Source organism: Uloborus diversus, chromosome 4 (genome assembly GCF_026930045.1).
Source record: "Uloborus diversus isolate 005 chromosome 4, Udiv.v.3.1, whole genome shotgun sequence".
Lineage (NCBI taxonomy): Eukaryota > Metazoa > Arthropoda > Arachnida > Araneae > Uloboridae > Uloborus > Uloborus diversus.
The window spans coordinates 194,047,611-194,064,282 of NC_072734.1; the positions used below are offsets into that span (position 1 = coordinate 194,047,611).

At 33.8% G+C, this 16,672-nt stretch overlaps 1 protein-coding gene across 1 annotated transcript in view; it reads left to right on the forward strand.

Annotated features, from left to right (window-relative positions):
* Window positions 1-16,672, forward strand: part of LOC129221082 (membrane-associated guanylate kinase, WW and PDZ domain-containing protein 1-like) — a 94,795-nt gene that overhangs the window by 47,947 nt on the left and 30,176 nt on the right. Inside the window, exons 7-13 of the mRNA XM_054855521.1 lie at window positions 2,042-2,118; window positions 3,856-3,913; window positions 4,013-4,077; window positions 9,701-9,910; window positions 12,113-12,339; window positions 14,195-14,410; window positions 15,871-16,056. Of these exons, the coding sequence (XP_054711496.1) occupies window positions 2,042-2,118; window positions 3,856-3,913; window positions 4,013-4,077; window positions 9,701-9,910; window positions 12,113-12,339; window positions 14,195-14,410; window positions 15,871-16,056 (1,039 nt within the window). The remainder of the gene's footprint in view (window positions 1-2,041; window positions 2,119-3,855; window positions 3,914-4,012; window positions 4,078-9,700; window positions 9,911-12,112; window positions 12,340-14,194; window positions 14,411-15,870; window positions 16,057-16,672) is intronic.

Here is a 16,672-nt window from a genome sequence, read left to right on the forward strand (position 1 = left end):
GATTCGAGAAACTATTCAAAACTTGCTTCGATAAAATTTTGTCCTTAACTTCCATGTTTAGACATGCTATGTTAGGGCAGGGGCGGCAAATAGGGGGGTTGAGAGGGGGCGGTCGCACCCCCAAATTTTTGAGAGGAATGATAAAAAATGAGCACATTCAATTTACATAAATCCCAAATTAATGTTCAAAAAAAACAATGTTGCTGGTTCTTTGTAATGGTTGATGAAAACTCGACACATTTTCAGACATGAGCAATTGTTTTCCGTTTTTTAAGGAAATGTATCAAGCCTTTACTGTCCTTTTCAGAACAGAAAAAAATTAACCAACGATTCTTCATCAGTTTAACTAAAGACGTAATTTCCTCATATAGGCTAAATATCTCGTTCTTGTGTGCTCTGTGTAACAATAGTTAAGTTATGAGAGGCCCGTGCAGTGGTGCGGTTGTATGATTTTCACTGGAAAATGCCTTAGTATTTCACATTCATTGTTACCCTCATATTTTTTAAGTGTGTCTATTTAATGAGTGTTCATCACTTTCTTCTTCTAGAAACACATTTCAGCTGTTCAATGCATCATATGCTCATAGGCGGATTTAGGACTGAGTTCCTGGGGGGCAGGAATTTTTTTTTTTGGAGCAACGTTTTTAATTGCCCTCCCCCTCCCATGTTTTTGTCTGTTTTCTGTGATGCGTAAGGCCATTCTTTACTTTTTTATGTGTCATTTTCATTACTGTGTGTAATCATGCTGTCCTTTTTAAATTGACCTTAAAAGAGAGGGGGCTGGTATTGATAGAGTGACGCAGTGCTCCCTTTTAAGTGGGATATAGAATATCTCCAGTTTTAGGGGGCCCGGGGGTTACTCCCCCCCCCCGGAGGAAATTATCAAAAATGGATATAAAATTCTGCATTTTGAAGTCTTATAAGGGTTAATTGGAAATAATAGGCAATTTTTTTTTATTTTTTTTTAAAGGTTTATGCTTTAAAAGTGCTTTGTGATGCAAGTTAATACTTTAAAAGAAATGGTGCACAGATTTAGAGAATAGGTATCAAGAGAGTAACATACTACCCATTTGAACAATTCTTAATTTATACACTTGATAAGAAATAAAATTGAAGCACACTTTGCTTAGGAGTTTCAAAGACTTGTCTAATTATTTTCAAGGTTTGGTTGGTTAAATTGGGTTTTTGGCTCAAGAGCCCTTGTAGGCTATACTGCGCCAATTCTTTTCAGGGATTTTAGAACCTATGAATAATTTGCACTTTCCAGCCTCTGAAATTGAGTAGTAGATTATACACTTGTACAGTATTGTTCAAACTTTGTAAGAAACGGCTATTTTAAGTTTAAAAGAAAAAATAAACTTTAATTTCCTATTCAAAAAAGAAAAAAATCATGATTTATTTTTTGTTATAAGATTTTGTGAGATAAGTTGTTACTATATAAACTCCTCCCAAAACTGGGGAGCATTGTCCTCTTTGCCCCCCCCCCCCTATAAATCCACCCATACTCTTCTAAACTATTCAAAAACGAAAAAATAATGATTTTTTTTTTTTTGTTTTAATTTTTGGAAGATGTGTTGTTACTACATAAAGTCCTCCCAAAACTGGGGGGGCATTGCCCCCCTCTGAACCCCCATAAATCCGCCCATGCATATGCTTTCATAGATACTCTTTAAAAATACATACTATTTTTGAAAAAAAAAATCTCACATCAACAAATATCTTTTCTGGGGCTCTAACTATACAATTTCTCCCCATATCATGATTAATTGCCGTTAGCCAATATGTGTTTTGTTCTGTACTAAGATAATTCATACTTAAGAAACTCGACCCCCCAAATAAAATGCTGAAAAGCCGCCCCTGTGTTAGGGTAATGAATCTTTTTTAGTAAATCTTTAGCAAAAGGCAAGATTTTTCCTAGGAGTATAATGAGAAAGAGAAAAATAAGCAGAAATTACGAAACTGATTCCCTTTAATTCATGGAACAGCTGTAAAATGAAGTTGTTGGCATGATTTGATGGTAATCGATTCTTTCTCTCTTCAGCCATAATACTGGGACTTCTCAATGGCTGGATCCTAGACCAAAGAATAAGAAGCCCGTTTCAGAATGTGATGAAAATGGTGAGTAGATTTAAAAACATGTGAAGTAACACAAAATGACGGACTACTGAATGTTTCAATATTTCTACTTCTTTCTGATTTCTTTTCATTTACCTACAAGTTCTATGAATATCAGGTGCATGATTTATTGAATATTTTTTTAGGATAAATGTTTTAAGCAAATATGTTAAATATATGTGAGTTTTTTAGTTGTTTGTATGTATGTATATTAGGGTGGTTCAAAAATACATGTAAAAAAAAGTTTTTCCTAGGTAACAGGGCACCCCCCTCAGTATTCTTAGACCTGTGGATAGCCATATACTGGAAGAATTTCAGCTTCTTATTTCAACTGAAAGAGGGTGCTCAGCCCCCTCCCCCAAACTTCTTCAGTATGGGGAGGGGGGTTAGAATATACATCAAACTGAAAAAACAATGCTACGTATCATAATATACTCTAGTAATATGAACATGCATTGCAATAAAATGATTATTTACTAAAAATAAAAAAAAACAGCTAGGGAAATTAAATATTTCTAAATTCGTGGCATTTTCTATGCTACGGCTAATGTTAATTGGAAGGGTTATTGAGCACCTTATTAAAATTTGAGTAAGAAGCTAAAACTTTTACAGCATATTACTATTAGTAAGTCTAAAAAAATAAGGGGTTTCCTGGACTGTAAGTTTTTTTTTTGAACCACCCTAATGTGTATAGTAGAGCATCGATCATTGAAGCCTATTGGGGCCGACTGTAAGTTTGGATGAGCAAAAGTTATGATCATTGGACAAGCAACTTCGGGAATATCTGTATAAAAGTAGTTGAAGTTGATATACGAAGTTGTACAGGATAAAATGTTTCAAAATTTAGTAGTGAATAGGTAGTTTTGAGAAATATTGTGCGAACGCCATTTTCCTTCACAGTATCTGTGCCAGGCAGCAGAATTCTGTTTTCTTGAGCTTGATTTTCCTCTTCTCCTAAGCCTTCTTATTTTTTTCACCAGAGGACTGTTTTTCATTTTGCGTAATCAGTGGATTATTTTGCTTTTGTGTAAGATTTGTCACTTATTTCATATGGAATTGGAATAAATAGAAAAGTATGTCGAAACAGGAATAATTTGTGTTTCGTTTCTTGTTCTGACCTTTTGTTGTTTATAATTAAGGATATTAAATATTTTGTAAAAAACAACTAAGGTAAAACTTCAGCTATGGCCACTTCATGCTTATTTTTGTACTTTGAAGAAAGAAATGAACAATAATAATGTGATTTTTTGTCGGCACTTCATTTAACAATCATGTTGAATCCATTTTATTCATCAGTTATTTGAATTTAAGGTAAGTAATGTAAATTCTTCGGATGGGAGAATGTCGGATGGCTACGACTGAAATATTCAGATTTTGGAGTGACCAATACCGGATCAAATATGAGGTTTGGGAAAAAATGGATAAAGAATTGAACAAACCGAAATTCTGACATTTTTAGAAATGGGGAAGATTTAGAAAGCATTGGGCTATAAAACGCTCATTGAGTTTCAAGAGAGGCAATTAATATTGTAAACCTACAGTTTTAAAATATACTTCACTGTGGCTACTACTACTGCATTTTAAATCTTGAAGTGGCTACTACTGAAGAAGTGGCCACTACTGGTGGCCTTACATGGCTTTAATACTGTTTTTTCTGTTGTATGTTTTCCATTGTAAAATCACATTTTGGATTTACATTTAAAAGTGCAAGGTGTGCTAATGATTCTGTTTCTATTCCAGAGCTTCCTTATGGTTGGGAGAAAATTGATGATCCTCATTATGGAACTTATTATATTGAGTAAGTTTTATCTTTTTTATGTTTGCCAGTTTGACGAGTATGAATGCTTTTGAATAATAAAAAATGAAAAATTACACTCTTTTCTCTTATTTTTTGTAGCCATGTAAATAAACGAACTCAGTATGAAAACCCTGTTATACAAGCACGTAAAGTTTCAACTGGATGTAAGTATTTCATTTTTGAGCAATCCAGATCACTTATTGTTCTTACTTTTAACCTTGGACGTCGCAGGGGACTATTTCCTGTACCGACCCGTCACATGACCTTTTTCCTTGAATGTCTACTCAAAAAGAAATCGCACAAAGTTTATTTTTATGCGATTTTTTTTTATTGGAAACCTTTTTTATTTGAAATAGAAATTAAAATTCTCTTAAGAACTTTAATGGTTTCGAAATATTAGCCAATTGACTTTGAGCCAAGAAAATATGTTATATCCGCGACGCCTTTGACACAAAAAAATTAATTTGTCTGTAAATAACTTTTCACCATAAAATCATCCAAAAAATATTTGGAAACTTTAAAAAAATAATGAACTTGGATCTTTGATTCATTCAAGATTGAGTTCAACTAACAATAAATCGTAATTTGTGAAACAAAAGAACACAAATTTTTACTATATTTTCAGAGTGTTTTCAAAAGATATCTTAAGAGTTTACTAAAGTGAACTTTTGAGGCAAGTTCAGTTTATTTTATAATTTGAAATTTTAACTCCAAGTTACTTTTTAAAAGGAAAAAAAAAGGAAGGTTCCGTTTAGGGAAAAGTGTAAGTCCTAAAGCAAAACTTCCTTTTCAGTATAATTATGAACGTTTAAATAAAATGTGGTGAAAAGGTCAAAGTGATTAGAGAAGTAGTTTTCTAGAAAAAGAACATGAGTTTTTGAAGTTGACGTTTAGAGAAAATTTCGTTTGCTTTTAATCTACATAGAAACGTGGATTTGGTGTCACTTGAAAGCTCTTGGTTTAACTATTTTACATCTATAAAACTGAAAAATAACTTTCTTAAGGAGTTAGGGTTCTATGTTTAACTCCCCTTGAATGGGTACAGTGAACCTTTGATCTGATGCTTGGCGATTGTTTGCTAAAGTATTGTAACTTAAAATTGTGCACTCAATAATTATGCTAAATTTAAATCACTACATGAAGGGGTGCTCTTCAGGATTTTTCTTACTTGAGGGGGGACCAAGTTTTCCAAAAGCTCCACCAACCTTCATCTGAGAATCATGCAAACTCTAATAGAATGAATAAAACTGTAAAATATCTATACCCTTGTGTTACATAGCAGAAGCAAAATTATATGGGATCCATGAAAAACTGCATGTCTTTATACCAACTGGTGCAGTTAAAATGACTAGCTTGTTTTAATTGTGCTGCTTAGTACTGTGCCCAGGCCCAATGAGAGGCCATGTCAGCCTAATTGGAAACTAGGGGCCCTGGCCTTGGGAGACCCGGAAGCATTGACGCAGAAGAAAAAAAAAAGAAGGAAAGAAAGAAAAAAGGGGAAAAAATAAATATGCAAAAAAGAAAAAAAAAGCACTCTGAACAAGCAAAAACGTAAAGAATTAAATTTAGTTCGAAAAACTTGAACTTTGATGAAGTTATAAATCATTTCACAAATCAAAAAACAAGGAAGGTTGCTTTAAAATAAGCTCAATACTGTGAATATGCATAGTTTCAATTTATGAAAAACTGGTTTTGATGTACCAATTTCTGTGTCGCATTCTTTTTTTTTTTTTTTTTTGAATCAAGACAACAAGTGGAAACAAGTAGTATTTCTGACTTAAATTATTATCAGGAGTAAAATTTTCTATTTTGGTGTTTACTGTTGCAGCATTTAAATAGGTTAATTGTTTTCCAGTAAGCAGTTTTGATTTTCTTTTTTTCTTCATTTTTTTTTCTTTTTTTTGGGGGGGGGGGCTTTGAACAAAACTGACTAGAGGCCACATTGGCTCTTTACGGCCTTGACTGTGCCTCTTACATGCCTCGCCCTTCCCCAAATGTGGACCAGAGATGCCTAAAACTATCTTTCGGACTTCAGTTTCCAGAAATTTCAAGAGTAGATCTTCAAAAGCTTATATTTGGTGCTGAATATTATGAATCCACTGATTTGTGTGCTCATATTTCATTAACTCCCCCTCCGAAACTAGAATCTAGATAAGCCTATGGGCTGCACAAATGTTCATGCTAAACCTAGGGTTTAATACACAGAATTATTTTCTTCCTTTAGTGTGTATGAAGTACATGTTTTTCAAAATTCACAATTTATGTAACTCTATGTTCTATTTATTAGCCTTACATGAAGAACCACAAAAGGGTTCCATGGGGCAAGAACCTTGGGTTCCTGATGACAGGCTTAGAAGCAACCCACCAAATGCAGCTAAAACTTTAGAAAATCTTCAAAGGAATGGCAGCCATATCAACTCAAAGGATGAGCGTTCTAACAAGAGTAGTCAGCCATATTCAGGCAGTAAGTAACTTTTCTCTACATAGTATAAAATGAAGTCCCCCAAAAAGCGTTTGTGTGTTTGAACTCTCAAAACTCGAGAACTACCCGGCCGATTGCGCTGAAACTTTCACAGTTTGTTCCTTTAAGTCCTGAAAAGGTTTGCACACTAGTTCAAATAAAATTTGATGAACAGTTCTTTTTTTATTCCAATTTACGTTTAATTTTCACATAAATTCTCAAATATGGGGATGAAAAATTACTTGCACATATTAATATTACATATCGTCAGAAAGGGTAGAATTATCCGCATTCTACGCAATTTGTTTCAATGCTCTAACTTTATTACGGCGGGAGTTATTTGCGTTTTTAGCTCGAATTTTTTTAGGCTTAGCTGAATTTTAGGCACTACTTTCTTCACTTAATAAATCAATAAAAAGTGAAGGAATTGTCCCACAGCTTTCTTTTTGACACCATTGGAAAAGCGACCTTTTTTACTCCAGATCTATTTCGACCTATGGTCAGAAAAATAAGCTTTTATCTCAAAAGGAAAAAAAGTTACAAGCCTTTTTAAATCAAGTTTAAAAAATCTCGATTCCATTCAAATTGTGAACCATTTTCTTTAGCATTTTAATTACTTAAACTTGTTTTATTTTGTGTTTCCATGGTTGCGCTTTTTAAATCCATCTTTCTGGATTTAATTTCTTAAAAGTATTTTAATATCTGTCGTCATTGTTTAGAATTGAAATCATGATTTTTTTTTCTTTAACGCCTTATTGTTGAATATATTTTACTTGACACAATTTTTTTCAAGGTGAACCGGGCAAAGCCGGGCAACACAGCTAGTCATTTATATAAGGGTTGCCCAAATGAAAAGTGAACAAGCTGGATAAAAGTAATACTTTTAATGTTAGTCAAAAGAAATCGCCATGGATGTTGAAGTACAGGTCCCAGCGTTGCAGCAGCAGGTCGATGGCTTTGCTGTAGAAAGATCGGGGCTGATTTCTGAGGAAGTCCTGCACAGCTATCTTCACTTCATCGTCCGAATGGAGACATTTCCCCTGTACTGCTCTCTTAAGTGGCCCAAAGATGTGAAAGCCACAGGGTGATAAGTCTGGACTATACGGGGGTGCGCCAAAACTCCCCAGCGAAATTTGTTTTGGGTCGTGTGGAGTTCTAGGGAGACGTGTGGGCAAGGGCGCCCATATGGGGGGGGGCAAGTAGGGCTCAAGCCCCCCCCCCCACACACTTTAGAATTTAGAATTTTCTTGCTTTTAATACTTTTTTCTTTGCAAAAATGTAAAAACATTTCTTTTTCAGCCGTCAATGAATAAGTTATTAAAAATGTTAAATTTTAATAACTTTAATCTGCACTGAATTATAAAATAACTGAATTGTAGGCTTTAACAGTAACATATAAATCCTCATATGAATAATAGCTGATGATCGAGTAACCTGCGTGTTTCAACAATGAAAACTCGTTCCATGGCATGATAATTTGATATTTTTTAGTAATGTTCGACATGCAGGAGAAGGTTTTATTGTGAGGAGGCTGAACTCGATCCGACAACTTAACTGTTTTACTGATAAGACTGTCATTTCAGGGGAATGAGGAAACGAAAAAGTGGTCAACTATGAATGCTATCTACTGGAGTTTAGGGTTCATCCACTGGAGTTAGGGTTAAAATTTAAACTATAAAAATATCTCCAAACAGGCAATTGCTTCGTTGAAATGTAGAAGAAGAAGAAGCAATTTTCACCCATCATACCTTGACGGGCTACTTTCTAGTGTAAAAATAATCTGAAATAATCTCTTTCTGTAATTCATAACATATAATAAAGTGTCCGTATAGTCATGAAAATGTTCTGTTATGAAATTTGCTTGATTGCGTTTTATGTTTGTGAGTAATGATATTATTTGTTCAATTTTTCTTAACTCTCAAAAAATATGTCCTAACTCAGGGTGGCAACAGATCAGGGAAATCAGGGAGATCAGGGAAAAGTCAGGGAACTTTATCACTCAGGGAAAAATCAGGGAAATATCAGGGAATATTGAAAAAATAACAAAAATTCAGGGAAAATTGATCAAATGAAGAAAAAAATCTTTTTTTTTCTTTGCAAAGTGAAGTACTTTAGTTCCTTACAAATGTTTCACCAATTATTTGTTGTATTAAAATTGAATTTTGACTGAAAATCAAAATTGTTTTTTTGCCATGGTATTATTCGCTGTCACTTCAAATTACACGCAGGGGTTTTTTTTTTTTTTTTTCAGACTTGAAAACTCTTTTATTTTAAAACCATATACATATATATTTTGAAACTATTACTAATTGTTTTTTTTTTTTTCATTTCAATGTTGTTTGTTACTAAAGAAATCTATGATTTTTTTTCGACAATTAATGAAATCATTTGAAATTGAGTTGTGTAAATAAGTAAATATATTTTTATTGTTTTTTAATAGTTAAAATTCTGTATCCATTCATTAAAACCTAAGTTCTTGGTTAGGAAATAGCTCAATATGACTGGTTGTTGGAAGATTTCAATTTGTTTTACATAAATATGTCTATTCTGCCCTGTGCAGGTTAAGAGTAGTAACAGCAGTTTTTTTAAACATTTTTGTCATTCTATGGTACGTTTTCTTTACTGTACATACTCACTTATTTGGTTTACGCTGAGAAAGAGGCGCAAAAAAAGTCTTAATTCTAACATTTTCCTATTGTTAGTACTGAATCCACCACACATTTCTTCAAATATCTCGAAAACTAATCTCTGCAGATACTACTGTTTACCTGCAGACGACAGTATTATTTACGTAAGTCCAACTACATTACTTCTATACTTTAACTATCACTTGTTGTTCTTGCAGCAACACTTACACTGCTTGAAAATTCAGTTCAAGATTATTTCCATTTAAATTTTTTAGTTTTATCATGATTAGATATGTCTTCAAGAGTGGTCTTAACAATTTCTTAGAATTCTTATGTTAACTGGTTCCTGGAAGTAAAGTATTTGTTTTAGATTTCCTACAATATTTCTCTGCCGATAATTTTTAATACACTATTTTTACCAAAAAAAAGGGAAGCATCTTATCAAAATATATTTTTAATCAACAGCATAAATCGTTCTAAACACTGCATTTAATTTAATATGCAATGCTTTTCAGGTAGGGCAAAGAAAGGAAACCATTATTATAAGTAACGTAAATCAGGGAAATTTGGTGAACTTAATCAGGGAAGTCAGGGAACTTTTTTTTCCAGTTCCTGTCGCCACCCTGTAACTGAATTGTTGCTTTTCTTTCATACCATGCAATTTATTTTTTGATCTTGACTCTTATCTTTTCCCAACAGTGCGTGGGCAAGGATATCATCCACCCTATGTCTTCACGAATAACCCCAATGAGTTGAGGGGTAGGCCCCTGAGGACGAATCTGACGAAAGGACCCAGAGGATTTGGGTTCACCATCGTGGGAGGAGACGATGGAGAAGTGGAAGAATTCTTGCAGATTAAAGCTGTCGTTCCTCATGGACCTGCTTGGCAAGATGGAAAGCTCAAAACAGGTTTGAAGCCTCTTAACTTTATTTTGATAAACCAGTGGTGTAGCAGAGCTGCAAGGGTCAACCCCAGTGCTATCTTACTACAGTAGTTTGTAGTCACTGTGATGACCTCTTACCCCCCAAGTAATTAAATTCTGTCTCTGCCAGTGTGATAAACACATACAGTACATACAACACCTTATTTATAATGACCAACCTAGACCAAAGGCAATCCGAATATACGAGGCGTGTTTTTAAAGTAAGTTCCGTTTTTATATAAAAAAGGAACGAGTACAGATAGAGCTAAGTAATTTAGTGCACAAAAATCTACCACCCTTACGCTATTTTTCGACATTGCTCCCGTGATTTTCCAAGCATTTGTCATAGCGTGGTGCAGGTTTTTGTATACCTATTCGTACAAAGTTACCGCCCGTTTAGTCAACCATGAGGACTCTTACAGGGCTTTGGCTGGGGCGTTTTTGAACATCCTCTGGTCTGCCCTCACCTCGCTCGCAGCATCTTTCATTTGTTTCGGCATCTAAAGTCTTTCTAAGATGGTCTGTGGCACAACAGCAATAATGAGCTCAGAGAACATGTTATCCCATGGCTGACTACACGGGCGGCAATTTTCTATGAATAGGTATACAAAAACCTGTACCACGCTATGACAAATGTTTGGAAAATCACGGGAGCAATGTCAAAAAATAGCGTAAGGATGGTAGATTTTTGTGCAATAAATTTCTTTGCTCTATCTGTACTCGTTCTTTTTTTATATCAAAACGGAACTTACTTTAAAAATACGCCTCGTACAATATCATTTATAATGATTAATTTATAATTTGCTTAATAAATTATTTTAAACTTCTTTTGAAGAGGTACATTCATTTTTCATTCCTTACATAGCTGTATAAAGATCTTCATGTAGTTGTGGAATATTTTTATTTTAGGATTACAAATGCTTCCTTTGTTTTAATCAAATTTTTATAATAAAATTATTTGTCATCAATTAATTTTTCTTATCAGAATAATAAAAATATTATTGCTCAATAATATTTTAACAAAATTAAGTCGTTTATTGATATTAATAAATAATGTTTTGAACTCGCATTTTATTTCAAAGTCAAACATATATATATTGTTTTAAATTGAAGTACCTGGACGACCGAGCCTCGCTCGGCTTTAAAAGAATTATTTTTTGTCAAATTGTGTTTTTTTAAGGTTCAATACTTTTCCAAATATACTTGAAAAGCTTCACTGTTACGAAATATTATGTACTCAACCTTTTAATAACACTAAAGTACCAAACAAAGAAGATTCTGAATGTAATTAAAGCAACATTTTGCTTTAAACTATCTGTTACGTTTGTTTCCACAATACAATTTTCTTGCCAGTAATTAAAATATTTTGACCTTAGTTTTGCTATGGTTCATACTATGATGTGTTTCACGATTTTATCCCAATCGAGATTTTCTTTTTGAATAAGTACTTTTAGTTACAGTCTCAAGACATACGTTTCTTCGAAATAAAATTTAGATGCGTGATTTAAAAAACATGTTAAACTATTTGAAGTGTAGAAAGAAAATAAATAAAATAAAATAGGACAGTCAAGCAATAGTTTCGCTTAAAAAAGAAGAAAGCCTTACATCGACTTACATAATGCTTTTGAATTTGTTTTCAGCCAAGTGTATTTGAAATTAGCCAAAGTGGCCAATATCAGCCAAGACTGGCAACCCTAAGCAAGTTTAAAACTTTAAAGTGAGAAGAGACGAATTTTCATTGTTATGGTTGCAAATCTTCTGCCTGATGCGTCAACTCACAGTTTACTTCAAGGCTTAACTCAATTAGACTTTGTATTAAAAAACCTTTTTTTTTGTAAAAAAATAGCGTTTTTACAGAAAAAACACTGATGTAGATGAACTTAGAATGCTAATTTACAATTAAATCCAAAATTTCATCTAAATCATTAGAGCCGTTTCCGAGATACGAAATATATACATACCCACATGAATTGCTCGTTTAAATATATAAGATATGTTTTTCCAACTTCTGTTTTTCCGGTATTTTTCGGTAATTTCACGGCATGCCTGCTGATGCAGGTAAATGTGGTTTTTAAAAAGTTCATGGATAAATAGAAATGCTTAAACATTTCAGAGTTATAATTGCAATTAAACCTAATTCTTCCTGTACATAATTTGAGAAATTAACGACCAATTTTAACCTTTTCAGGTGACGTTCTGGTTTCGATCAATGATGTTTGTGTGCTTGGCTCCACTCACCAAGAAGTGGTCAGCCTGTTTCAATCGATCCCCGTAGGCGAGTCTGTCGTCCTGGAGGTCAACCAAGGGTATCCGTTGCCTTTCGACCCCGACGATCCGAACACAGAGATCGTCACGACTAATGCCGTCAGTGAGGACATCTGCGGAAATTGCTCACAGGTAAAATTTTGCATGAATGTGATTTGACTAATGAGTACTAAATGAAATGCTTCAAGGGTGCAGATTATGTATCCTCTATAACCCACACCTTCATTATTATTCTTTCTTTTTTACCTTTGTGAGTGCTTTCATATACAGTAGTAGTCGAAATTGTGGTCAGTTTTGGATTTTTTTTAACTTTGTTTTACAGTTCCTGAGATTAGCGCGGTCAAACAAACAAACTCTTCAGCTTTATGTTACAGTAGAACCTCTCAATAAGGGACACTAATGGGACCAGACATTAGGTCCCTTAAATAGAGGTGTCCCTTCTTTGGAGCTATTTTAGTTTATGCATGCAGTGTGTTAACTCAGTATAATTGTTTTAATGAACTTAAACTATTAACATTTTAGATTAAATACTTTTCATTTTTCATATACAACTAAATAAAATCCACACCAAGGGCGCCCATATGGGGGGGGGGGTTGAGCCCCCCCCCCCTATATGGGAATGAGAACTTCCTTGCTTTTAGTGCTTTTTTCTTTGAAAAATGTATAAAACTTTCTTTTCCAGCCATTAATGAATAAATTATTAAAAATGTCAAATTTTAATGTCTCTAATATGTGCTGAAATCGCTTTCCATGGGGAAAATATTCTGCTAAACCATGGGGGATATTTTTGAGCCCCCCCCCTTTAAATTTTGCATATGGGCACCCTTGATTCACACATAATAATTTTTTTAAGTTTTTATTTCTTTAATTAAAATTTAGTCAAAAATTTGATGTGTCCAAAGTTTTGCAGCATAAAGCAATTATTTTGAAGTAATTAAATACAGGAATTTGCTTCGTCATGTAATTTACATTTACAATGCAAGACATTGTGAATTATAATTAGTGTTCACATTTCAAGTTGTACATAAAAAGCTAGTCAGTTTCTGTGCCCTCTCCTTTGGCGCTGAGCCTACTTGAGTAAAAATCGGGGTGGGCAAATCATGCATGTAACTTTCAGCAAGACTTATACAATAAATACTTGTTTTTTAACATCTGTTAATGTTAAACTATCCTTGATTTTTTTTTTTTAGAGGAAAAGTGAAACTTGAATTATAGTAAATTCACTCTTTCTTATGCACTTGTACATATTTTTTTGTAATTTGTTCCTCTGTGTCCCTTAAATATAACGTCCCTATTCAAAGGGTCTGGAACAGGGTTTAAGCTCGGTTCAAAAGTTCTTTAGCATAAAAGCTAAAATTAAGGAAAAAGTTTTAGCAAAATGCTAAAAAATGTTTACATTCTCATATCTTTCTAAATGCCTCTGTGTTTCATCTCCATTTTAAAATAATTGAAAATTTCTTCTATGATATCTTTAAAGCAATTAGTACAGCAGCGTTTTTTTAAGCATAAAATAAAAGTCTTGGATTATGCTTATCATTAAGAAAACATATGTTTGGTTTTTAGAAAATTGCACTCTCCTCCTCCTAATAATGCAGTTTTTGAGGGGAAATAATGCTGGATAAGACAAAGTATTGAACTTGATTGTAATTTAAGCATCTTTACTGAGATTTAAAGATTAAGTTGACTATCGCCATGCGTGCTTCCTGTCTTGGATTATAAGTTTCCTTTTTTTTTTAAATTAACTTATTTTTTAGTTGAGCAAAAAAGCGAAAGTGCTTTGCTTTACTTTCGCAATTGAGATAGTGTTTTCGCATTTTGCGAAAAATGCGATCGTAGCATAAACCCTGGTCTGGAACCAGAAAAAATGTCCCTTATTCAGAGGTGTCCCTTACTGGAGGTTCTACTGTATTAGTATAGATGATCAGACTACCAATTTTTTTGGTTTTTTGGTAGTCAATGGCTACCATCCAAGATTCCTAGTTCATAGCTTTGGTTTGCATTTCAGGACTCTGTGGACTCTGCCACCACCCGCTCCGCCAAATCCATGCCGGATCTCAGCAGCAGGAACTCTTTCCTGACCCAACGCCATGGATCCGCGGATCTCCTCAGCAGCGGCTACGATCCGGCGCGACCGGAGAAGCCGGATTTCCTGTCCGTGGAGATAGTGAAGGGGAAGGCCGGATTCGGATTCACGATAGCGGACAGCGTCTACGGGCAAAAGGTACTTGAAATCTGCTAGCGAAAAATAGCTGACGAGAGATGGATCTGACTTCCGTGTGAAATGCGTGAAAACTTAATTTGATTTTTGAGAATCAGGGTTCGTACGGGTCATGGAAATCCTGGAAAGTCATGGGAAAAAAATAAGCAGAATTCAGACCTGGAAAGGTCATGGAAAAATTTGAAATTTTTATTCAAAGTCATGGAAATTTACTAAAAGTCGTGGAAAAATGTCCTGGACTAAGAGAAAGTAACAGTAGCTAAAAGAGCATTAGAAATCTAGAGCGATTTAACAGTATTGCACATATAAAAGCTATTAAAACTGGAAAATTGAACGATCCCAAAAACAAATCTGAATTTTGAAATCTCATTACATCCATTTATGTAGCAGCCGCTCGTCCATTTTCCAGTGTGATCTTATTGCTTGGATATCACTCATTTCGTATTTACCATTATTTTAAACACTTTTTATACTTTATGTTCTATAGTAGAGAACTTGCACTTTCTTGATTTTGCCACCCCCACTCAAAAAACGCAATTCAATTGCACCCAAGTTCGTTTCCATCACTCATAAAAACTTAATTACTAAATTCATCAGTTAATCTCAATTTGTTGAAAGTTTTAGAAAATGAAGATCTTTAGTCAGGAGATATAATACAAAAATAGGGGAATTCTAATATTCTAAAACAGCAGTGCCCAACATACGGCCTGAAAAACTAATCCATGCGACCCACTGCTACCTTCAATGTCAGGAATCCAATGCTATTAATTTATATGCATTTGAAAATGTGCAAATAAGTTAACAAGTGCATTTGAATCAGAAGATTAATTCGCTACTGATTTTTTTTTTTTTTTAAATAAATATTTGGTTAGAAATATAAGTTTACTGAAGTATGTGGGTTTACTTTAAAGAACCAAAATACTGTCTAATTATGTGGATGATTAAATGCACTGTTGACACTAAAATGCAACTTTTGAAGCAAATTTATTGAAACCTAGTAATGATTCATTTAACCTTTCTCCCATTCATTATCATTCTGCCCTTTTACAAAGAAATTTTTAGACATTTGATTATCATTGTATTGCTTTCGCTGTATTTTACTTTACTTAAATTTATATGATAAAGATATAATAATAGTTTAGATTTTTAGGTGTACACTGATATTTTTTCAATCATGAGTTAGTGCTTCAATGAGGTAGTGGCGTTCACATAGAAATTTTGTTAATGCTCATTGCCAAAAATTGGCAAGTTTGATATTGAATAGTCTACTATTCTCTCCATGTAACAAGGTCAGGAAAATTTTTATGAAGTCATGAAAAAGTCTTGGAAAAGTCATGGAATTTTTTCATTCAAATAGAGGATGAACCCTGGAGAATTAAGTAGTCAAATCTTAGTCAATTTTATGTATATCTGGCTGATGGGCAAATTATTTTTTCTGAATTTGGAGTGTTGTTTTTTTCCAGGTGAAAAAAATTCTGGACCATAGTCGATGCCAGCACCTCCAAGAAGGGGATATACTGACAGAGATCAACGGTAGAAATATTCGGGGACTGCCCCACACCGAAGTGGTACAAATGCTCAAAGAATGCCCCACTGACGAAGCTGCTCATATATCGATTCAGAGAGGCCTCCTGCCTAGGGTAACAAAGGTGAGAATTTAGACTTGGGATAAGTAACACGTATGCGGCTAAGTTGCTTTGAAGAAACAAGTAACTTTTTTTCTAAAAAATGTCAACTCGTTAAGACAACTGAAGGACCATAGAATGTAAAACCTTCTTTTGGACCAGTTTTGTAGTTTGATGAACAAGGTTGAGTTAAACAAAGAGGCTATAGATAAAAATTTACATCAATGATTAAATACAATAATTTATGTAAATTTGAAATTGACGATGTTTTTTGACTACAAATTCTTTGACTACAAATTTTTAGTTTATGTGATTGATTTGAACCCAAAATTATTCCTCAAGAATGTGTTGTTGTTTTTTTTTGGGGGGGGGGGGCACAATAAGACCAAAAAAATGTAGCAAATTAATAGTTGATAAATAAAATCTATTTTTATCGAAGTGAAGGTAACCACAGTTACTTTCACTTTGCCAAGTAAAGCCAAGTATGTTTGTGAACCTACACTATGTTTGTAAACCTTTCACTATTCTGCTAAATTGAAGTTTAGCTGCCAGTGTGAAAGTATAAGTTTGAAAACTTATGAGTATTTTATATTTGATGTTGATTTTTTTCTCCCCACCCTATAGCATAATGTGACCTTTT